The sequence below is a fragment of the Heteronotia binoei genome, chromosome 6 (assembly GCF_032191835.1).
Source record: "Heteronotia binoei isolate CCM8104 ecotype False Entrance Well chromosome 6, APGP_CSIRO_Hbin_v1, whole genome shotgun sequence".
In the NCBI taxonomy this organism is placed as follows: domain Eukaryota; kingdom Metazoa; phylum Chordata; class Lepidosauria; order Squamata; family Gekkonidae; genus Heteronotia; species Heteronotia binoei.
Genome location: NC_083228.1, coordinates 149,235,610 through 149,259,896, shown reverse-complemented (window position 1 = coordinate 149,259,896; position 24,287 = coordinate 149,235,610). Strand labels below are relative to the sequence as shown.

Below are 24,287 nucleotides of genomic sequence, written 5' to 3'. Positions count from 1 at the left end.
TAATCCCTGTGCTATAAGATTGCTCACTCCCAGTTGGGAAATTCCTGGAGATTGGCAAGGGGAAGCTGGAGCCTGAGGTGGGTGAGATTTTTTTTTTTGGGGGGGGAGTTTCCAGACAGTCTTCAAGGGCATCCCCATGTAGACTGCATTGCAGCAGTCTAAGTGTGAAGTCATGGGAGACTAATGTTCCAGACACAGTTGCTGCATCCCCCCAGCCCAGGTGTGCAGAAGTCCCAGCAGAGTTCTTTGGTTCCTGGCCCATCCTCCCTGCCAAGAATCAACTATATACTGGAACAGTTTCGGTACACAAATGTGCCTTCAGGTTTTCTGGAGAGTTCAGGCCTCCTTTTTGGAGATGCAGGTGGCTGATCTTGGCTAGCAGGGATGGAGAGACACCTGGCTTGTAAGGCTTGAGGTACAGACCAAATTTGCAGCCCTGACAACATCGCTGAAGCCAGGCCTGTTGCTTTCCAGGGGACAACCTCCAGACAGCCATCACAGTCGCTAAGAACTCTGGCATGATTTCCAACAGTAGCAAAGTGATCCTTGTGGAAGCCAGTGAGCCGGAGGGGTCGATCCCAGCATCCCTTACCTGGCAGCTGATGGAGGACAAGCACCCACACCCCGGAGAGGGGAAAGTAAGCCAGCGACTGCAGGAGGTCCTTGGTTGCCCTGGGCGACAACTCCCTGGGGTGCCGTGAACTGGGGACTCCGAGACTGCGGAAGGGGAACCTGGGGGGCCATGCTGGCAGGGTTGTCCTGCTGCCTCCCTGGCCCTTGCCCATGTGGGGAGGCATCCAGGAGGCATTCAGTCCCAGACCCCAGGCTCGGCATGGCCTTGAGCCGCTGCTGCGCTGGTGGGGCCGGTCACCAAGGCATCTTGCGCAAAGCAAGAGAGGCGAAATGACCCAAGTTTCCAAGGGCAGCCATGTTGGTTTGCAGCACCTCAGAGACTGAGCAGACTTCCCCGCCCCCACCCCCCTCCAGGAGAGAGGGACCAGGAGAGAAGGACTCAGAGATCTCCATTCCTGGGCTGGATCTACATATTTTTAGGTGCCCCCGCTCAAAAAATGGTGTGTGTGGGCAACATCAGCACAAGACTGCTGCCTCCGCCCACCACCAGGAGAGGAAAACAAGGGGCTGCTTTTCCACCCTTTGAGAGGGGGTGAAAGAAGCCGATCTGCCTCCCTCTCCATTTAAAGACCCCCAACGGCCAGCTCCAAGTCCAATTCAAGAAATATGTGGGGACTTTGGGGGTGGAGCCAGAAGACTTTGGGGGTGGAGCCAGAAGACATTGGGGTGGAGCCAGGAACAAGGGTGTGACAAGCATAATTGAACTCCAAGGGAGTTCTGGCCATCACATTTAAAGGGACAGCACACCTTTTTAAATGTCTTCCTTCCATAGGAAATAATGAAGGATAGGGGCACCTTCTTTTGGGCCTCATAGAACTGGACCCTCTGGTCCAATCATTTTGAAACTTGGGAGGTACTTTGGGGAGAGGCACTAACTACTATACTGAAAATTTGGTGCCTCTACCTCAAAAAACAGCTCCCCCAGATCCCCTGAAACCTCCAGATCAATTCCCCATTATACCCTATGAGAATCAATCTCCAGATAGGGAATAATGAAGTGCTCAGCAGACGTTTCCCTCCCCCACCACCCCGTTTGTGGCGACTCTGAAGCCACGGATTGGTGTCTCTACTCACGAGTTGCTGCCAACTTCTTCAAAGTAACACAGACACACCATCCCAAGAGGAAGCCTTTCAATCGGAGACTGAAACCTCCAAAGGCACATGGTCCTCTGGGTGCGGGGCTTCCCCCTGCCGGCCAGCTGACTGGGGGTGGGAAGGAGTCTGGGAAAGCGGAAGAACCCCCGCTGGGACCTGGGGATTGGCAAGCCTAGCTGGCGGGGTCTTTAAATGGGGAGGGATGCAGGTCCTGGGTTCCGGCCTTGCTCCACCCACCTACCCCTCAGGCGGTGCTGGGGCAAGCTACCCCCTCTGCCTCCCCCCACCCCCGATCTGGCCCTGCTCCATTCTGACTTGAAACTGAGGAAGGGAGCTGAGACTCTCAGCCCCAAATCGTGTTAGTTTCTAAGGTTCTCATGGACCTGACTCAAAGTGAGACAGAACACTGTCCTTTATTTTATCTATCCATTCATTCCCTCTCTCCAGAGCCCCTTCCTGCCCCTTTTCCTCACTTGCACCGTGGAGTAATTCTCACTCGCTTCCCAGGACTTCTGCATCCCCATCGAGGAGAAGGCTGAGCCAGGCACAGACTTCCATTTTGCCATGAGTGGGAAATCCTACCAGGTCCTCACCAAATACTTCAGTGGTTTGGTCCCAAAGGTAAGTTGCAGGGAACACCCTGGCTGGGGGAGACTTCCCCTTCCTTCCTTCACGTCCCTTCCCTGGAAAAGAGTCCCTTTGGGATGGATTTATTTGCAAAGGAGAGTCAGTTTGGTGTAGTGGTTAAGTGTGCGGACTCTTATCTGGGAGAACTGGGTTTGATTCTCCACTCCTCCACTTGCAGCTGCTGGAATGGCCTTGGGTCAGCCATAGTTCTGGCAGAGGTTGTCCTTGAAGGGGAAGCTGCTGTGAGAGCCCTCTCAGCCCCACCCACCTCACAGGGTGTCTGTTGTGGGGGAGGAAGGGAAAGGAGATTGTGAGCTGCTCTGAGTCTCTGAGAGCCAGTTTGGTGTAGTGGTTAAATGTGCAGACTCTTATCTGGGAGAACCAGATTTGATTCCCCCCTCCTCCACTTGCACCTGCTGGAATGGCCTTGGGTCAGCCATAGCTCTGGCAGAGGTTGTCCTTGGAAGGTCAGCTGCTGTGAGAGCCCTCTCCAGCCCCACCCACCTCACAGGGTGTCTGTTGTGGGGGAGGAAGGTAAAGGAGATTGTGAGCCGCTCTGAGACTCTTCGGACTGGAGGGCGGGATATAAATCCAATATCTTCATCTACCTCACAGGGTGTCTGTTGTGGGGGAGGAAGGGAAAGGAGATTGTGAGCCGCTCTGAGACTCTTCGGAGTAGAGGGTGGGGTATAAATCCAATATCTTCATCTACCTCACAGGGTGTCTGGGTGTCTGTTGTGGGGGAGGAAGGGAAAGGAGATTGCAGGCCGCTCTGGGACTCTGTCCTTGAAAGGGCAGTTTCTCAGCCCCACCCACCTCACAGGGTGTCTGTTGTGGGGGAGGAAGGGAAAGGAGATTGTGAGTCGCTCTGAGACTCTTCGGAGTGGAGGGCGGGATATAAATCCAATATCTTCATCTACCTCACAGGGTGTCTGTTGTGGGGGAGGAAGGGAAAGGAGATTGTGAGCCGCTCTGAGACTCTTCGGAGTGGAGGGTGGGATATAAATCCAATATTTTCATCTACCTCACAGGGTGTCTGTTGTGGGGGAGGAAGGGAAAGGAGATTGTGAGCCGCTCTGAGACTCTTCGGAGTGGAGGGTGGGATATAAATCCAATATCTTCATCTACCTCACAGGGTGTCTGTTGTGGGGGAGGAAGGGAAAGGAGATTGTGAGCCGCTCTGAGACTCTTCGGAGTGGAGGGCGGGATATAAATCCAATATCTTCTTCTTCAATCTATCTAAATATATTGTTTATACTGGTCTGGTTTTACATGAATATTTTAAATTGTTTTGACTATGTTGTTGTCCGCCCTCAGCCTGGCTCTGGGAAAGGGCAGAATAGAAATTGCCTAAAATAAAATAAAAGGAGCCTTTGCAAAGACAGCAGACGGGGGCTTTCTTCTTGCAGGATAAGCGGGGTGGGGGGGCTCTCTTGCTGGGAAAGGCATTTCTGGGCTTGTGAGCTGCACGTTTACCTTTCCACAGGTACTTCTGAATGGGACGGTGTTTGCCAGAATGTCTCCTGGGCAGAAGTCCAGTCTTGTGGAGGAATTTCAGAAGCTGAAGTAGGTGCCTTGCTGGAATGGGCGGGGGGGGGGAGGGAAAAGAAAAGGGCTTTGAGTGTTACCTAGGTTTGCCAATCCCCAGGTGGGGGCAGGGGATCCCCCATTTTGGAGGCCCGCCCCCCACTTCAGGGTCATCAGAAAGCAGGAGGGGGGGAGGGAAATGTCTGCTGGGCACTCCATTATTCGCTATGGAGACCGATTCCCATAGGGAATAATGGAGAATTGATCTGTGGGTATCTGGGGCTCTGGAGGGCCTGTTATTTGAGGTAGATGCACCAAATTTGCAGCATAGCATCCAATCCCTCTCCTCAAAAGACCGTCCAAGTTTCAAAACGATTGGACTAGGGAGTCCCATTTTATGAGCCCCCCCCCAAAAGGTGCCCCTACCCTTCATTATTTCCAGAGGAGGGAGGGCATTTAAAAGGTGTGCGGTCCCTTTAAATATGATGGCCAGAACTCCCTTGGAGTTCAATCATGCTTGTCACACCCTTGTTTCTGGCTCCGCCTCCAATGTCTCCTGGCTCCACCCCCAAAGTCTCCTTGCTCCACCCCCAAAGTCCCCAGATATTTCTTGAATTGGACTTGGCAACCCTAGTGTTACCTTCTTCTCTGGCTCCTGCTCTTCTCTGAAGCCACTTTGACCCTGGAGGGTGACCCAGGGATTACGAGGGAGGGCTTTCCCACACTCTCTTGTACCTTCCTGTTTCTCTGGGGAGGGGGGGGGGTGTCTGTTCCACAGGTGCTTTGCTCCCTCTAGTGGCTGATTTGATATTAAAAAGGTAGTCCCCTGTGCAAGCACCAGTCGTTTTCGACTCTGGGGTGACGTTGCTTTCACAACGTTTTCATGGCAGACGTTTTATGGGGTGGCTTGCCATTGCCTTCCCCGGTCATCTACACTTTCCCCCCAGCAATCTGGGGACTCATTTGACCGACCTCGGAAGGATGGAAGGCTGAGTCAACCTCGAGCCGGCTACCTGAACCCAGCTTCCGCTGGGATCAAACTCAGGTCGTGAGCAGAGGGCTCCGACTGCAGTACTGCAGCTTTACCACTCTGTGCCACGGTTTATGTCCAGCATATCTCCATGCAGATTTAAACTGCAGGTTTTTATGCTGGATGTAAACTAGTATGATATTGAATTGACCTCTAGAAGGGAGAAAAGATTGTGGAACAACAAAGCAACAACCCTGAAGAAACGGGAACTTATAAGAGAGGAGAATGAGAATACAGAAAAACCCAGAGGCTGATTGTGTCCCCCGCCTGTCTTCATGACTCTGGGGCTGCGAGTGAAAATCAGGGGTGAGGCCCCCACCGATTTCATTCCCACCCAGCCCACTCTGAAGAAGAATGCAGTACCCAGTTCTCATCATGCAACAAACAAAAAATGTCTGCAACTATATTTGTATGTTTTTAAAATTATGTTTCTAAAAATTATTTTAAATTATTTTTAAAATTATGTTTTTATTGTAATCATAGAGTTCACTACACCGGGAAGGAGAGGCTATGTATTGCGCATACACTTTCCCTGGGAGGGCAGGATACCCAAGAGGGAGCCCACCCCTCCCCCCCCCCAGGGAAAGTGTATGCGCAATACATAGCCTCTCCTTCCCGGTGCAGTGAACGCCGCGTGGTCACTGTCCGGCTATGCCTGGCAGATGGTCACTGCAACAGCCTCTCCTGCATTACTGCATCCATGGCAACACCTTCCCGCTGGTCCCCCCCGTTTCTCACAGAGTTTGCCACGTCATGGTGCAACCGAATGTCCGGCGGTATAACCGGATGGGCAGGCTGGGCTCACCAACCTCGCCAGCCAAGAGAAGGAAAACTCTAACATCAAACCCGAGCAGATAGAGCTCGTTAATGTAACACCTACCACCTGGAGGACTCGCTGCCGGCGTCCCGGCTTACTGGGCCATGGCAGATGACCCCAAGGTGAAAGGGTGGAGCCAGTACCGCGCACACTGTGCTTCACCTAAAAATTCCTCTGCACAGGCCTGAAGGGCATATCCACATCCACAACCCACAACACACCAAGTCCTGCAGCGATAGGCAAGGGGCGAAACGGCAGGTGGAAGATGCCACTGGAAGCCGCAGTCCCGATCCTGCATGTAGGCGGTTCAGGGTATTGGTCGCCTGATGCTAACCCGGAGACAAAAGCATCTTTCGGCAGCACCCTGAACGACCAAGCAGCCTTATCTAGGGACAGCACTGCTTGCTCCACACGGAGAGGGGCCTAGAAAAGGTGGCCTAAACAAAGCTCGTCTCCCCCACCCCAGTTGGCTAGCCACGGTCAACGGGCATCCTTACTTGCGGTCAAAAAATAACAACAAAGAAAAGGCATGCACCTGCCTCACAAAGTGTGCAAAGACTTAAGCTTGCGTGTTGGAACATCAGAACCATGCTTGACACAGTAGACAGTCGTCGCCCTGAACGACGCTCTGCTCTAGTTGCCCACAAACTTCTCAGGTTGAATATTGACATAGCAGCTCTCAGTGAGGTCCGTTTCCCTGTGGAAGGTAGTCTTCAAGAACATGGTGCTGGCTATACCTCTACTGGTCGGGTAAGTCAAAGGCTGAGAGCCGCCTTTCTGGCGTTGGCTTCATGGTCAGGAACTCCATTGCCTCCAAACTCGAAAACCTGCCAACAGGTCACTCAGATCGCATCATGTCCATGCGCCTCCCACTTCAAAACAAGCAGCATGCAACACTCTTCAGTGTGTATGCCCCAACCCTTCAAGCAGATCCTGCAGAAAAGAACAAGTTCTATGCTGATCTACGCAACCTCGTACGGAAGACCCCTACAGAGGACAAGGTGATCATCCTTGGCGACTTCAATGCCAGAGTAGGTAAAGACTCGGAAGCCTGGAAAGGAGTACTTGGCAAACACGGCATTGGCAACTGCAGTGATAACGGGCACCTCCTGCTAGAATTCTGCACGGAGCACCAGCTCACCATCACCAACACTATCTTTCAGCAGAAGAACAGCCTGAAGACAACCTGGATGCACCCACGGTCCAAACACTGGTACCTTATCGACTACATTCTGGTGCGCCAGAGAGACCTTCGAGATGCCTTACACACCCGAGTAATGCCCAGTGCGGAATGTCATACGGATCATCGTCTTGTACGCTGCAATCTCCGTCTTTACTTTAAACCCACACCCAGGAGAGGAGGTATCCCTCGGAGGAAGCTTCAGGTTGGCAGCCTTCAGTCAGCCAACCTCAGTCTAATGCCGCTATAATGTAGGGATTCAGCACTTTAAAATGGTTTTAATAATTTTAATTGTAATATGTTTTTTAAACTGAAAATGTTAAATTATGGTTTTATATATTGTACTGGTTTAATTGTGTAGATACTGTGAGCTGCCCTGAGTCTGCTTGCGGAGAGGGTGGGATATAAATCAAATGTAATAAATAAATAAATAAAATAAAATAAAATAAATAAGCCGAAGTTAAAGCTGCCTTCCAGGCAAAACTCCAGTCAAGAATTGAGGACCCCAGTTGCCCCACAGACCCTTCTCCAGAAGCACTCTGGGAACACCTAAAAACTACCATCCTGTTGATCTCTGAAGAAGTCCTCGGGTTCTCCACAAGGAAGAACAAGGACTGGTTTGATGAGAACAATCAAGAGATCCAAGAATTACTAGCGAAAAAGAGATCTGCCTACCAAGCACATCTTGCTCAGCCCTCCTGTCCCGGGAAAAAAGCAATCTTTTGCGCTGCATGTAGCAACCTCCAGCACAAGCTTTGAGACATTCAGAACGAGTGGTGGACCAAGCTTGCAGAGAGAACCCAGCTGTGTGCAGACACTGGTGATTTAAGAGGGTTCTATGAAGCCCTGAAGGCAGTATATGGCCCATCATATCAGGCTCAGAGTCCCTTGCGTAGTGCAGACGGCCAAGTGCTCCTCACAGACAAGGCATCCATACTGAACCGGTGGTCGGAGTATTTTCAGGCTCTCTTCAGTGCCAACCGCGTAGTTCAAGATTCAGCAATCCACCTCACCCCACTTCAACCAGTGAAAACAGAGTTGGATGAGATCCCCACCCTAGAAGAGACTGTTAAAGCCATCAAGCAACTGAAAAGTGGCAAGGCAGCGGGAGTTGATGGAATCCCACCAGAGATCTGGAAGCATGGGGGCACAGTACTACATAGCACACTTCACAAAGTATTTGTCACCTGCTGGGAACAAGGCAAACTACCACAGGACTTTTGTGATGCAATCATCATCACTCTACACAAGAACAAAGGAGAAAAGTCAGACTGCTCCAACTACCGGGGGATAACCCTGCTCTCCATCGCAGGCAAAATCCTTGCCAGAATACTCCTGAACAGACTGGTGCCCACCATTGCAGAAGAACTCCCCCCAGAGAGCCAGTGCGGCTTCAGAGCTAACAGGAGCACCACCGACATGGTATTTGTTCTCAGGCAGCTCCAAGAGAAATGCAGGGAACAGAACAAGGCTCTGTATGTGACTTTTGTCGACCTTACCAAAGCTTTCGATACCGTTAGCAGGAAAGGCCTGTGGCAAATCTTGGAACGTTTAGGATGTCCCCCAAGGTTCCTCAGCATGATCATCCAGCTACACGAAGACCAGCGAGGCCAAGTCAGACACTGCAACGACCTCTCGGAGACCTTCCCAATAGGCACAGGTGTAAAGCAAGGCTGCATTCTCGCGCCAACTCTCTTTACGATCTTCTTTAGCATGATGCTTCAAAGAGCCGCAGTAGATCTAGATGATGACGATGGTGTCTACATCCGCTATCGCACTGATGGCAGCCTGTTCAACCTGAGGCGACTAAAGGCTCACTCCAAGACAATGGAAAAACTCATCCGAGAGCTACTGTTTGCTGATGATGCTGCACTCGTCTCCCACTCGGTATCAGCTCTGCAGCATATGACGTCCTGCTTTGCAGAGGCTGCCAAGCTATTCGGCCTAGAAGTTAGTCTGAAGAAGACAGACGTTCTCCACCAGCCTGCACCCCAGGAAGATTATCACACTCCCTGCATCACTGTGGGTGAATCAGTTCTGAAGACAGTCCAGCAGTTCAGCTACCTGGGGTGCATCATCTCCTCAGATGCCAAGATCGACAAGGCGATTGACAACAGGCTGGCAAAGGCAAATCGTGCATTTGGCCGACTTCACAAAAGAGTGTGGAGCAACAAGCATCTGAAAAAAGGCACAAAGATCAATATTTACAAAGCGGTTGTGATGACAACCCTCATCTACGGCTCCGAATCATGGGTTTTATACTGTCATCACCTGCGACTCCTTGAGCGCTTTCATCAGCGCTGCCTTCGCACCATCCTCAACATCTACTGGAGTGACTTTGTGACCAACACTGAAGTCCTCAAGAGGGCAGAGGTTACAAGCATCGAAGCACTGCTGTTGAAGACGCAGCTGCGCTGGGCAGGGCATATTTCTAGGATGGAAAACCACCGCCTTCCCAAGATTGCTCTGTATGGCGAACTTTCCACCGGCCATCGAAATAGAGGGGCACCAAAGAAAAGGTACAAGGACTTCTTGAAGAAATCCCTTGGCACCTGTCACATCAACCATCACCAGTGGTCTGACCTAGCCTCAGATCGCAAAGCATGGAGGCACACCATCCTCCAGGCTGTCTCTTCCTTTGAGAACGCACGCATAGCTGGTCTTGAGGACAAAAGGAGATTGAGGAAGAATCGCACTGCTACAGCACCAACCCCAAATCAGACATTTCCATGCAGCCACTGTGACCGGATCTGCCTTTCCTGCATTGGTCTTGTCAGCCACCAGCGAGCCTGCAGCAGACGTGGACTACTGCACCCTTCTTAAATCTTCATTCGCGAAGTCAAGCCGAGAGAGAAGAATCATAGAGTAGAAGCATAGAACTGTAGAGTTGGAAGGGAACAGAACAAGGCTCTGTATGTGACTTTTGTCGACCTTACCAAAGCTTTCGATACCGTTAGCAGGAAAGGCCTGTGGCAAATCTTGGAACGTTTAGGATGCACCCAAGGTTCCTCAGCATGATCATCCAGCTACATGAAGACCAGCGAGGTCAAGTCAGACACTGCAACGACCTCTCGGAGACCTTCCCAATAGGCACAGGTGTAAAGCAAGGCTGCGTTCTCGCGCCAACTCTCTTTACGATCTTCTTTAGCATGATGCTTCAAAGAGCCGCAGTAGATCTAGATGATGACGATGGTGTCTACATCCGCTATCGCACCGATGGCAGCCTGTTCAACCTGAGGCGACTAAAGGCCCACTCCAAGACAATGGAAAAACTCATCCGAGAGCTACTGTTTGCTGATGATGCTGCACTTGTCTCCCACTCGGTATCAGCTCTGCAGCATATGACGTCCTGCTTTGCAGAGGCTGCCAAGCTATTCGGCCTAGAAGTTAGTCTGAAGAAGACAGAAGTTCTCCACCAGCCTGCACCCCAGGAAGATTATCACCCTCCCTGCATCACTGTGGGTGAATCAGTTCTGAAGACAGTCCAGCAGTTCAGCTACCTGGGGTGCATCATCTCCTCAGATGCTAAGATCGACAAGGAGATTGACAACAGGCTGGCAAAGGCAAACCGTGCCTTTGGCCGACTGCACAAAAGAGTGTGGAGCAACAAGCATCTGAAAAAAGGCACAAAGATCAATGTTTACAAAGCGGTTGTGATGACAACCCTTATCTACGGCTCCGAATCGGTTTTTTACCGTCATCACCTGCGACTCCTTGAGCGCTTTCATCAGCGCTGCCTTCGCACCATCCTCAACATCCACTGGAGTGACTTTGTGACCAACACTGAAGTTCTCAAGCGGGCGGAGGTTACCAGCATCGAGGCACTGCTGTTGAAGACGCAGCTGCGCTGGGCAGGGCATATTTCTAGGATGGAAAACCACCGCCTTCCCAAGATTGCCCTGTATGGCGAACTCTCCACCGGCCATCGAAATAGAGGGGCACCAAAGAAGAGGTACAAGGACTCCTTGAAGAAATCCCTTGGCACCTGTCGCATCAACCATCACCAGTGGTCTGACCTAGCCTCAGATCGCAAAGCATGGAGGCACACCATCCACCAGGCTGTCTCTTCTTTTGAGAACGCATGCATAGCTGGTCTTGAGGACAAAAGGAGATTGAGGAAGAATCACACTGCTACAGCACCAACCCTAAATCAGACTTTTCCCTGCAGCCACTGTGGCCGGACCTGCCTGTCCCGCATTGGTCTTGTCAGCCACCAGCCAGCCTGCAGCAGACGTGGACTATTGCACCCTTCTTAAATCTTCGTTCGCGAAGCCAAGCCGAGAGAGAGAGAGAGAGAGAGAGTTGGAAGGGAACCCCAGGGTCATCTAGTACAACCCCCTGCACAATGCAGGGAACTCACAAAAACCTCCCCCTAAATTCACAGGATCAGCATTGCTGTCAGATGGCCATGTAGCCTCTGTTTAAAAACTTCCAAGGAAGCAGAGCCCACCACCTCCTGAGGAGGAAGCCTGTTCCACTGAGGAACTGCTCTAACGGTCAGGAATCATAGAGTTGGAAGGGACCTCTAGGGTCATCTAGTCCAACCCTCTGCACAATGCAGGAAATTCACAACCCCCTCCCTCTACATTCACAGGATCCGCATCACTTTACTCTAATTGTTTTTAATATGTTGTGCATCGCCTAGAGCCCTGCTATGGTAGGGATCGGGTGATCCATAAATTCAATCAGTCAATCAGTCCTTCAAAAGTGTGCCCTTTGTGGCCTGACTTGGCTCTCTTGTCCACTGCCTCCTTCAAGTGCTTTTGCATCTCCCGGCAGCTGAATTGCCTGACCTGAGTCAACCTGCCCTCAGAGAGTTGAATGGGAGCTTCTTCCCAGAAAGCCTCCTTCAGTCCTTAAGTAGAGTCACCCCCTTCAGGGCCTTTTGCCTCAGATGAACGTAGAAAAGTGGGGCTCTTCTGCTCAGAATTGCACATGCTCAAAGGTACTCTGGTCCTTAGCTCTGGCTCACTTCTGTCCTGGAGGAGCCACGCTGTCAGGGAAAGTTGTTTCTAGCTGGAGATCAGCCAGGAGGGTAAAAAAAGACCTCCAAGCTCCTATGCCTGGATGTTTTGCCTCCTGAAGGAGGGGGGATGGCTGACCTCCCCACTGAAGAAGTCGGCCTTCAGGAAGGCTGGAGATTTGCTAGGGTTGCCAAGTCCAATTCAACAAATATCTGGGGATTTGGGGGGTGGAGCCAGGTGCAAGAGTGTAGCAAGCATAACTGAGCTCCAATGGGGGAGTTCTGGCCATCACATTTAAAGGGATTTCACGCCTTTTAAATGCCTTCCCTCCATTGGAAATAATGAAGGATAGGGGCGCCCCTTGGTCCAATCCTTTTGAAACCTGGAGGGTGTTTTGAGGAAAGGCACTGGATGCTATGCTGCAAATTTGGTGCTTCTACTTAGAAAAAGAGCCCCAGAGCCCCAGATACCTGTGGGTCAATTCTCCATTCTACCCTATGGGAATCGGTCTCCATAAGGAATAATGGAGTGCCCAGCAGACATTTCCCTCCAACCCCTCCCCCTACTTTCTGATGACCCTGAAGCAGGGGGAGGGCCTCCAAACCAGGGGATCCGGCCCGCAGAGGGTTCCAATCAGGCCCTCCAGCAACTGGCTGCCGTCTGCTTCATTCTGCCTTCCCTGCTGTGTTCAGTCGCCATTTTGTATTTCTCCCCAGCGATAAGCCTGCCAGCAAAGCAGCCTTTCTGGGCTCCTTCTCTCTCCCCCCTCCCTTTTCCCAAAGGGAGGAGGAGCCTTAGGCAATGAAAGAGCCTGGCGCTATAGCTCTGCTGGGTGATTAAGTTTGTCAGACTCAACTAATCACCGTGCAGAGCTACTGAGCCAAGCCTCTCTTCCTTCCTGGCTGAGGCTCCTCCCTCTCCTTGTGCCCTGGGGGAAGGAAGGAAAGAGCCAGAGCTTCCTTTGCCCAGTCCTCACCATCGGGAGAAATACAAAGAGCACTTTTAAGACTAGTGAAGTTTTATTGAAGGTATGAGCTTTTTGCCTTGTTACAGAGAGAGAAGGGGGGAGGGAGATTTGTTGAGCTTGTTATGGGTGCAGCTGGATTCCCCTCATCTTTTTCATTGGAGCTTTTTCATGCCCTCTGGTCTTTCTCAATAGGAAAGTATGTGAACTATTTAGAAGAGAAATAACAACAAGCTAGCATGTGTGTGTCTTACCCAGGAAATTTCCATTGCTTTTTCTTTCACATTTTCCTTTGATTGGGGATCTTGAATTTAGGCTTCCCAGATAGTAGGCTGATACTAATCGTATATGACTGTCTCTGTTCTTGTACTGCCACATAAGAGTTGTAGTTATTTTTCTGGAGAAGACTATAGTTTTACAGACAAGAACATAGCCCTCAGTCTATGCCATGGCACCTTCACATAATCTTGACCAACATATGAAGCAATTTATGTACAAAAGCTCACAATGCCCAGCCGCTTCATGTTTTCCTCTGGGTCTGAGGCTCAAAGCATTGACTATGAAATCCTTGTAATGAATGTCAATAAATCAAAAGTAGGTTTCCAACTTATAGATGTGCACACTTGAACAACACTTGAACAGCATATTCAAGATTGGTACAGCACAGATCTTGTCTTCTGTTTCTGATGCAATAATTCATAGCAAGAGATGACATTTATCAGATTGCAAAACAAAATATTGCAAGAGTGCTAATGTTTTAAGTAAAAAAAAAATATGTGTTTGTCTGCGCCCCCTTTATACAGGCACACATGGCCTGGCCCGACAAAGTCTCATTCATGTCAAATCTGGCCCTCATAACAAATGAGTTCGACACCCCTGCTTTACAGCATATTCTTGTAAATTTCACTGATATTGACTTTTTTATACAACAGGGGTCGCCCCTGCTTCCCACCTGGGGTTTGGCGACCCTACGGCACTCTGAGTGGGGAAATTCTTGGAGATATCCAGGTAGAGCCTGAGAGTAGAGTTTGGCTTGGGGGGGGGGGCTCAGTAGGGTAGACCCCCCCCCCTGAAGTGGCCTTTTCCTCCAGGGGAACTGATCTTTCTGTAGCCTGGTGATAAGTTGTAATTCCAAGAGACTCCCCCCCTCCCCTGTTGAGTTTGGCAGTCTTAACTGTATCCCCCCTCCCAAGTGCAGGGTCCTCAGCAACCCTGGAGAGCCAGTTTGGTGTAGTGGTTTAGTGTGCGGACTCTTATCTGGGAGAACCGGGTTTGATTCCCCACTCCTCCACTTGCACCTGCTAGCATGGCCTTGGGTCAGCCAGAGCTCTGGCAGAGGTTGTCCTTGGAAGGGCAGCTGCTGTGAGAGCCCCTTCCAGCCCCACCCACCTCACAGGGTATCTGTTGTGGGGGAGGAAGGGAAAGGAGATTGTGAGCCGCTCTGAGACTCTTCGGAGTGGAGGGTGGGATATAAATCCAATATCTTCATCTACCTCGCAGGGTATCTGTTGTGGGGGAGGAAGGGAAAGGAGATTGTGAGCCGCTCTGAGACTCTTTGGAGTGGAGGGTGGGATATAAATCCAATATCTTCATCTACCTCACAGGGTGTCTGTTTTGAGGGGGGGGAGGGAAAGGAGATTGTGAGCCGCTCTGAGACTCTTCGGAGTGGAGGGCGGGATATAAATCCAATATCTTCTTCTTCCAAGAACTGTGAAGTTATGATCATTCCAAACAGAAGTGCTGCCCACAGAGATCACGTCTGGGGGGGGCTGAGCACTACTCCCCCTGCCAGCTGTCTAACACTGACCTTCTGTCTTAGGGTTGCCAGCCTCCAGGTGGGGCCTGGAGATCTCTTGCTTTTACAACTGATCTCCAGCAGCTGGCAGAGAGCATCTTGCCTGCAGAAAATGGTTGCTTTGGAGGGTGGACTCTGGGGCATTGCACCACGCTGAAACCCCTCCCCTCCCCAAACCCCGCCCTCTCCTAGCTCCACTCCCAAAGTCTCCAGGTATTTTCCAGACCAGACCCCTAGGTCCCCTCCAGCGGTGAGTGCGTCCTGTGATGCTGCTTGCTGCCTTTGGCTCCTTGCTGTGTGTGCCCAAGCGGTGGCAACGGCTGTCTCTTCTGGCGTCACTGGCACTTCCTCCTTCAGGACGGCTGGTCCACGCCAGGCTGGCAAAACAGAGATCTGTCCATCCCTGGGTGCGTCCGTTTGCAGACTCCCCTGATTCCAATGTACAAATGACTGGCTAATTTGTCTTCCCTCTTCTATTCCAGTTACTATGTGGGGATGTGCGGAGACGGAGCCAACGACTGCGGGGTAGGTTGCCCTCCAACTGTCCCCCCCCCCCTTCGGCTTAGCAATGCTGATGCCTTCCCGCGATGGGCAGTGTCAGTGGGCATTCTCCCCCCCCCCCCCAAAAAAGGACAGATTTGTTGTTGTGTTGGGGGTGGGAATGGATTTGTGGGACTCATTAAAAAATTAGATCGTATTTGTGCAACACGTTGTTTATGAAGTCTTCTCTTGGCACATTGGTTTGCCTGCAGCAGAGAGCTCGTCCGAAGTTGAGTGAGAGATGCAGGACAGAGGGCAGCTGAAAGGGCAGGGGGGCGGGAACAGGGCTGGAGGGTGAATTTCTTTTTCAGCAGATGTCATGGATTAATGATGTGGGATCTGAAAAATGTCCCTGTCCCCCCCCCCCCGGGGGCTCCCCAAGGCAGGTGCCTCTGAACTTGATGTGGAAGGTCAGGCACCAGCCCTGGTTTTAGGAAAAAGAATCATTTTGCAGTAGAACCAAGTGGGAGTCCGGTCAGACTTCTTTAATGCCAACCAAGTTTTATTCCGGCCATAAGCTTTCTTGTGCCCACATGTGCTTCGGACCAACACGGCTGCATCTATCATTTGGCAGACATGTGCCGTGAAATAGCCCCATTGCCAGGCTCAGACACGGTGAATCCAGGATCAGATTTCATGCCGACTACAAACTAGGAGCTTTCTGGTGCGGGCCCCAATCCGAAGACCAGGAAAGCTGAATGCTGCACCACACCATGTACAGACCAAACAAGTGTACAGTGTTTATTTATGTCCCGGCCTCAGATTCAGTGGCAGCTCCTGTACCTTTCTGAGAGATCCACCTCCTTGTCCATTAAATAGTAGGTGCAGCTGCATAACAATCCCTGGATGAGCTCCACCACCTATTTTTCTACAAAACGATCCCTGTTTATGTTTATCAAAGTTTGCCATTGTGCCAAGAAAAAATGTCCTGTTCCTTTAGCAGAAAGTCAAATGAAATGTAGAAAAGGGCAGCTTAGAAGAAGAAGACAACGAAGACAAAGACGACAAAGAAGAAGACAAAGAAGAAGAAGACGATGGAGAAGACGAAGATGAAGAAGAAGACGAAGAAGATGATGTAGACAAAAAAGACGAAGAATAAGAGGAAGAAGATTGCAGATTTATACCCTGCCCTTCTCTCAGAGATTCAGAGCGGCTCACAATCTCCTATATTTTCTCCCCCCACAATAGACACCCTGAGAGGTGGGTGGGGCTGAGAGGACTCTCACAGCAGGTTCCCTTTCAAAGATAACTCCTGCGATAGCTCTGGCTGACCCAAGGCCATTCCAGCAGCTGCAAGTGGAGGAGTGGGGAATCAAACCCGGTTCTCCCAGAAAAAAGGCCGCACACTTCCCCACCACACCAAACTGGCTCTCTCAAGGGCACAGAAGGACACAGAGAGGGAGTGGTTTCAAAGTTGGTTAACCTGTCCTGCACTTTCCAATATCTGCCCAAAGCAGCTGTGGATTAGTGTTGCAAAAACTGCTTACAGTTCGTATTCCATGCCTTTCCCCCAAACCTGGAATTCTTTTGTTACTTCCATTTTGTTACAACTTGAGTGATGTGCAGGGAAGGTCGGGTTGCCAACTCCCACGTGTGGCCTGGATATCAGGAGAATAACAGAGATCAGTTTCCCTGGAGAAAAGGGAAGGGGGGGAATCCATGGCATTCTCCCCTGCTGAGGACGCTCCCCAAGCCCCGCCCTCCCCAGGCCCTACCCCCAAATCTCCAGGAATTTCACAACCTGGCAGCTCCAGCAACGGAAGAAGGCCTGGCCTGAGTTTGGGGCTTCCAAACCCCCCACCGTGAGAGATCCGCAGGGGCTCCTGCTCCGTGCCTGGCCGCTGCCGCTTCACGCTCTTCCCTTCTCCCCTTCCAGGCTCTGAAAATGGCCCATGCCGGGATCTCCCTTTCGGAGCAGGAGGCCTCGGTGGCCTCGCCCTTCACCTCTCAGGTCCCCAACATCCAGTGTGTGCCAGAGCTGATCAGGTACCCCTTCCCTCCCTCCTTGGGGGTGGCACACGCTGGGCAGGGCCTTTGGGGCGGGCCAGAAAAGGGCAGAGAGAGAGGCCTGGTCGGGGAGGGGCCAGGAATGGAGCTCCCAGCAGGCCTCTAAAATGAGGGTCCTGGCAGGGCGGGGGGGGGGGGGGGAGGGAAGGACATAGCAGTTCCTGTTAGAATCAGGCCCCCCACCAGTGTTCTCTCCAAGCTGAGTGAGTGTGAGCCAGCTCACCGTTTTTTAGCCTCCGGCTCACACATTTTTGTCTTAGCTCAGGAAAAATGACCCCAGAACAAACTCATTTATGAGCGGCTCACAACCTGAGGGCCAGCAGCTCACAAAGCAGAACTTTTGCTCACAAGACTCCACAGCGTAGAGGGAGTATTGCCCCCCACCAATGTTCCCTCTCAGCTGCGGAGTCTCCTTTGTGAGCTCCTGGCATTAAAGCTGTGAGCTGCTGCATCCATGAGTGTGCTCTGGGGCCCTCCTTCCTGAGCTAAGGCAAAAATGTGTGAGCTGGAGGCTACAAATCGGTGAGCTGGCTCACGCTCACTCAGCTGAGAGGAAACCCTGCAAGTCTGACTCTAGAGGGAAAGGCCCTGCTTGCCACTGTGTTCAGGGGACTCCTGACCCTCCATCCATTTCGAGCTCTCTTGGCCTTGGGTGACCTTGGGTCAGTCCCACCGACCACACAGGGCTGTTGTTGCTCAGCTGGAGGAGGGGAGAACAAAAGCCCTCGAGCTGCTGGAGGGAGTGGGGAAAGCCTGTGACTGATGGGGAGAGGGCTGGTGTGCGAAGCCGGCGCCCTTTGCCCCCTGAGCATCCCTCTTGACTTGCAGCATCCTTGGCTTGGTCTCTGCATTGCCAAGTCCCAGAACGACCAGCCTCTCTCCTGGGCAGTTGCCCCCGGACCTTGACCGGGGTGTGTGGAAGGGCTGGAGGCATCTCCAGGGCTGACTCTTCTTCTGGGGATGCCTGAACTGCTCTTCGGCCTCTGTGGGGCTTTGAGCAGGGCCCGGCTGCAGCCCTCCAAGAGCCTGTCCATCTCTCCCCCTAGAGAAGGCCGAGCCTCCCTCGTGTCCTCCTTTGCGGTGTTTAAATATCTGACTGTTTACGCCTTAATCCAGTTTGTGGGGACATCCCTGCTTTATTGGGTAAGTACTTCAACTTCTTTGGAGAGCTGAGAACAGCTTCCAGCTAACACTGGAATCCTCAGCTGGAGGGAAGGGATCGCTTTGTGCCAAGCAATTGGAAGGTGGCACGAGGAGGGGCGCGGCTTCCTGTGGGCTTCCTCTCTTGTCTCTGGCAAACAGGTTGGGTTTTAAAGTGCTACAAAAGCCTGTGGGACCCACAAACAGCCACCAGCGAGGACTGAGGATGCCCACCCCACCTGGCCCAGAAACTTTCTGAAGGAGAGGTTTGTTTTCCTGCCAAAGAGTTGAAAGGGAGCGGCCAGTCTCTCCTTCAGGAAGGACCTCTTTAGGCAACCAGTAATTAAAATGTGGAATTTGCTGCCAGAGGATGTAATGATGGCCACGGGTATAGAGAGCTTTAAAAGGGGATTAGACAGATTCAGGGAGGAGGAGAGGTCTGTCAGTAGCTTCTAGCCATTGAGACTGAGGGGAAGTCAGAGGCACTCAACCACTGAATCCCAGAGCCAGGAGGCAACATCAGAGGAAGACCTCGGCCTCTCTGCCCTGTTGTTGGCCCTCCAGAGGAACTGGTTGGCCACTGTGTTAGACAGGAGGCTGGACTAGATGGACCCTCCCTGGTCTGACCCAGCAGGGCTCTTCTGAGGTTCTTCTCAGGGGAAGGCCTCGGCCTCTCTGCCCTGTTGTTGGCCCTCCAGAGGAACTGAGTGGCCCCTGTGTGAGATAGGAGGCTGGACTAGACGGACCCTCCCTGGTCTGATCCAGCAGGGCTCTTCTGATGTTCTTCTCAGAGGAAGGCCTCAGCCTCTCTGCCCTCTTGCCCACCAGAGGAACTGGTTGGCCACTGAGTGAGACAGGAGGCTGGACTAGATGGACCCTCCCTGGTCTGACCCAGCAGGGCTCTTCTGATGTTCTTCTCAGGGGAAGGCCTCGGCCTCTCTGCCCTGTTGTTGGCCCTCCAGAGGAACTGGCTGGCCCCTGTGTGAGATAGGAGGCTGGACTAGACGGACCCTCCCTGATCTGATCCAGCAGGGCTCTTCTGATGTTCTGCTCAGAGGAAGGCCTCAGCCTCTCTGCCCTATTGCCCACCAGAGGGACTGGTTGGCCACTGTGTGAGACAGGAGGCTGGACTAGATGGGCCCTCCCTGGTCTGACCCAGCAGGGCTCTTCTGAGGTTCTTCTCAGGGGAAGGCCTCGGCCTCTCTGCCCTGTTGTTGGCCCTCCAGAGGAACTGAGTGGCCCCTGTGTGAGATAGGAGGCTGGACTAGACGGACCCTCCCTGGTCTGATCCAGCAGGGCTCTTCTGATGTTCTTCTCAGAGGAAGGCCTCAGCCTCTCTGCCCTCTTGCCCACCAGAGGAACTGGTTGGCCACTGAGTGAGACAGGAGGCTGGACTAGATGGACCCTCCCTGGTCTGACCCAGCAGGGCTCTTCTGATGTTCTTCTCAGGGGAAGGCCTCGGCCTCTCTGCCCTGTTGTTGGCCCTCCAGAGGAACTGGCTGGCCCCTGTGTGAGATAGGAGGCTGGACTAGACGGACCCTCCCTGGTCTGATCCAGCAGGGTTCTTCTGATGTTCTGCTTAGAGGAAGGCCTCAGCCTCTCTGCCCTATTGCCCACCAGAGGGACTGGTTGGCCACTGTGTGAGACAGGAGGCTGGACTAGATGGACCCTCCCTGGTCTGATCCAGAAGGGCTCTTCTGATGTTCTTCTCAGGGGAAGGCCTCGGCCTCTCTGCCCTGTTGTTGGCCCTCCAGAGGAACTGAGTGGCCACTGTGGGAGACAGGAGGCTGGACTAGATGGACCCTCCCTGGTCTGACCCAGCACGGCTCTTCTGATGTTCTTCTCAGGGGAAGGCCTCGGCCTCTCTGCCCTGTTGTGGGCCCTCCAGAGGAACTGGCTGGCCCCTGTGTGAGACAGGATGCTGAGCTGGAAAGACCCCCACTGGTCTGATCCAGCAAGGCTTTTCTTACATCTTTACATTTGTAAGTCTCAGGACATCCCTGCCTGGTCATTTCTTGACAACCCCCCCCCCCCAAGATAATCTTGCAGGGCAATTTGTTTTCCACTACAGAAACTGCCCTTCACATTTCCCAGCCTCTCCTTCCGCACAGAAGCCTGATCTTGCAGCTGAAGAAAGATCCCAGCAGGGCCTTCTCTCTTGAAGGAGGAGTCCCGCCACATTAAAACTTCCTGGGAATGTTGTGAATGGATGAGCAGATTCCACACAGGGCAGCTGGTCCCTAGGCCAGCCCCTTCAGTCCTCAGGGTGGGGCTTCTGTCGTTAATGGCCATCTGCCATTTATTTCCACAAGTGTGTGTGTGCGGGGGGGGGGGGGGGTCTGTTTTAACCAGGGAAGCTAGAAATTCCTAGACTCTGGGGCTTGACTAGGGTGGCCAACACTTGGTGCCAACATTCCTGGAGATGTGGGGAAGGGGAGGGACTTCAGAGGGGTGTAATGCCACAGAGTTCACCCTCCAAAGCAGCCGTTTGCCCCAGGAGAAGGGATCTGGAGACTACAGCTAATACCAGAAGGTCTCCCTGCTACACAGGTAAGTCAGGAACTCTCGGCCTGGTCTCCTGAGGGCTCTCCTGGTGCCAATGCCTTGGGAATCCCTACAGCACCCAGGCACTGAGGTGGGCTGTGTATGGGGGAGGGGGCCCTCTGGCAGCAATTTGCGGGTGTCTTCTTCAGACCCCCAAGTGTCGTCCTGAGACTTTGAGGCTGTCCCCATCTCTTTGGATGCACCTGTGGCAAGGAAAGCTTTGGCTGAGCTGGTTTTTCCCTTGCAGCAACTCCAAATCCTGGGGAATTACCAGTACCTCGTCCAGGATATCGGCATCACCATCATCGTCTCCCTGACAAGTAAGCAGGCCGCTTTCTCCACCGCCTGGTCTGGGCTGAGCTGCCTCTGGGGCCTGAAGGCCTCTCCTATGACTGGAAGGCTGGATGTGCCATTCAGGGTGCAGGGAGGCGGTGTGAATTGAGCGGGGGGGGGGGGGGGGGTTGTGGATGGGGGGAGGTCAACTCTGCCCACCAGCTCAGTGCGAACTAAGTTTCAGTCTTCTTGGCTACCTCTTGAGGCAGCTGTGTGGGGCCTGCTCTAGAAGACTGTGGAGAAGAGGGAAGGGGGCTCTGCCAGTGGCCCCCTGACTCCCCCTCCACCACTGCCATCTTCCCTGTTCTTCCCGCAGTGTGCTTGACCCACGCCTACCCCAAGCTGGCCCCCTACCGGCCCTCCGGCCAGCTCCTGTCTCCGCCCATGCTGCTGTCCATGGTCCTCAACGTTTGCTTCACTGTGGTGGTGCAGGTCGGGGGCTTCCTGCTGGTGAAGCAGCAGCCCTGGTACATGAAGATTCGCAGCCACAGGTAGCCCCCTCACCTGCTTAGGGGGGGGAGGGACTGAAGGCAGGGGGGCAGGTGCCGGCTCCCAAGGAGTGCTGGGGCAGGAGGGGCAGGCGGAAGTGGTGAGGATCAGGCCAGAAGTGGAGGGAACTGTGGGGATTTTCTTCCCTTCCAGAGGATGCCCGTTAGCCAACCAGACTGTGACCCCAGACCTTGGCAATGGGACGGCCAACTCCACGGAGCCCGACCACCAGGTGCTGAGCTACGAGGACGTCACTCTCTGGCCGCTGGTCACCATCAACTGCCTCATCGTGGCCTTCGTCTTCTCCAAGGGGAAGCCTTTCCGGAAGCCCATCTACACCAACTGTGAGCCCCGCTTCTTCATCCCATCTGGGGCAGGCCCAGAAGCTGCACCTCTCCCCCCTTGTTGGGCCAGGAGGACCTGGCTGGCATTCCGAGGGGCGGGAGACAAGAACCGAGGGGTCCAGGGGGGCATTCTTCCCAGGAGCTCAGAGGAGTTCCAGCGGTTATTCCAGCCCTGTGAAGTTGGCCTCTCTTACTCTCCCAGTAGTGAAGAGGAGGAGAGTGGCTTGCTTGAGACCTGCTGAGCTTTGAACCTGGGACTCTCTCCTGCTCTTGGGAAGGCAGACCACACCAGCATGGGCCAGTGATGGCAAGGAAAATCAGAACACAAGAGAAGCCATGTTGGATCAGGCCAGTGGCCCCTCCAGTCCAACACTCTGTGTCACATAAGAGAAGCCCTGTTGGATCAGGCCAGTGGCCCATCCAGTCCAACACTCTGTGTCACATAAGAGAAGCCCTGTTGGATCAGGCCAGTGGCCCCTCCAGTCCAGCACTCTGTGTCACATAAGAGAAGCCCTGTTGGATCAGGTCAGTGGCCCCTCCAGTCCAGCACTCTGTGTCACATAAGAGAAGCCCTGTTGGATCAGGCCAGTGGCCCCTCCAGTCCAGCACTCAGTGTCACATAAGAACATAAGAGAAGCCCTGTTGGATCAGGCCAGTGGCCCATCCAGTCCAGCACTCAGTGTCACATAAGAACATACGAGAAGCCCTGTTGGATCAGGCCAGTGGCCCCTCCAGTCCAACCCCCTGTGTCACACAGTGGCCACAAAACCCAGGTGCTATTAGGAGGTCCGTCAGTGGGACCAGGACACTAGAGGCCCTCCCACTGTGCCCCCCCAAGCGCCAAGAATCCAGAGCATCCCTGCCCCCAGAGTCCCAACAATACGCTGTGGCTAATAGCCACTGACAGGGCTTTTTTGGAGCAGGAATGCACAAGAACACAGTTCCTGCTGGCGTGGTGGCAGGGGTGTGTGGCCTAATATGCAAATGAATTCCTGCTGGGCTTTTTCTACCAAAAAAGCCTTGCTTCTCCAGATGCTTATCCAATCCCCTCTTGAAGCCGTCTATGCTTGTAGCCAGCACCACCTCCTGGGGCAGTGAATTCCACGTGTTAATCACCCTTTGGATTTCTTTCTATCAGTTCTAATCTGACTGAGTCAAGTCCTGGACAGGGTGGGGCTGTGACTCCATGCTGGTGGTGGCAGGAGGGACCAACGAAGCCATTGGGCGTGGGGTTGGGGGCTGCGTGTTCAAAATCCAACTCATGCTTCATAGGCCTGCAGGTTGACTTGACCAGGTGCACCTACAGAGGTCACCCTTGAGGGACCCCCCCCTCCCTGTGCTGTGTGTCTGCTGCCTTTCTGGGCTATTGCTCTGGAGGCCGCCTAAGCCTTTGCCAGCCTCCCTGGCCAATTATCCTCCATGTGGCTCAGTAGCAGCGCCTGCTAGGCAGAAGGTCCCAGGGCCAGTCCTCAGCATCTCCAGGAGGAAGGCGCTGGGTGATGAGAAAGACCTCCTCTCCCTGAGGCCCAGTCGGAGCAGACAAGACTGACCTCGATGGACCGAGGAGGTCTGACTCAAAGCTTCCTTTAAGGAGAGGCCGTGGCTCAGTGGCAGAGCCTCTGCTCACCCTGCGGAAGGTCTCAGGTTCAATCCCCAGCAGCAACTCCAGTCGAAGGGTCCAGGCAGCAGGGGATAGAGAAGACCCCAGCCTGAGACCCTGGAGAGCTCCTGCCACTCTGGATAGTCCTCAGTGGACCAGGAGAAGGCGATTCCATGGGCTCCTCTGCTTGCAATGGGGAAGGTCCAACCCACAGTAGCTCCAGTTGGATGGGCCAGGAAATGGGTGATGGGAAAGACCTCCTCTCCATGAGACCCTGGGGAGACCCTGCCCCTCTGAGCAGACAATACTGTCATGGACCCGTGTCCTGGATCAAAGAGAGCCAGTTTGGTGTAGTGGTGAAGTGTGCGGACTCTCATCTGGGAAAACCGGGTTTGATTCCCCACTCCTCCACTTGCAGCTGCTGGAATGGCCTTGGGTCAGCCAGAGCTCTCTTATCTGGGAGAACTGGGTTTGATTCCCCACTCCTCCACTTGCAGCTGCTAGAATGGCCTTGATCAGCCAGAGCTCTGGCAGAGCTACCCTTGAAAGGGCGGCTTCTGTCAGAGCTTTCTCAGCCCCAGCACCTAACATAAGAACATGAGAACTTCCTGACTGTTAGAGCAGTTCATCAGTGGAACAGGTTTCTTTCTGGGGAGGT

At 53.1% G+C, this 24,287-nt stretch overlaps 1 protein-coding gene across 1 annotated transcript in view; it reads left to right on the top strand.

Annotated features, from left to right (window-relative positions):
• The window catches only part of LOC132574435 (probable cation-transporting ATPase 13A5), an 81,708-nt gene that overhangs the window by 53,972 nt on the left and 3,449 nt on the right, over nucleotides 1–24,287 (top strand). Inside the window, exons 19-27 of the mRNA XM_060242790.1 lie at nucleotides 475–638; nucleotides 2,236–2,349; nucleotides 3,842–3,921; nucleotides 15,115–15,157; nucleotides 17,049–17,158; nucleotides 18,226–18,322; nucleotides 21,111–21,183; nucleotides 21,513–21,687; nucleotides 21,839–22,029. Coding sequence (XP_060098773.1) covers nucleotides 475–638; nucleotides 2,236–2,349; nucleotides 3,842–3,921; nucleotides 15,115–15,157; nucleotides 17,049–17,158; nucleotides 18,226–18,322; nucleotides 21,111–21,183; nucleotides 21,513–21,687; nucleotides 21,839–22,029 — 1,047 coding nt within the window. The remainder of the gene's footprint in view (nucleotides 1–474; nucleotides 639–2,235; nucleotides 2,350–3,841; nucleotides 3,922–15,114; nucleotides 15,158–17,048; nucleotides 17,159–18,225; nucleotides 18,323–21,110; nucleotides 21,184–21,512; nucleotides 21,688–21,838; nucleotides 22,030–24,287) is intronic.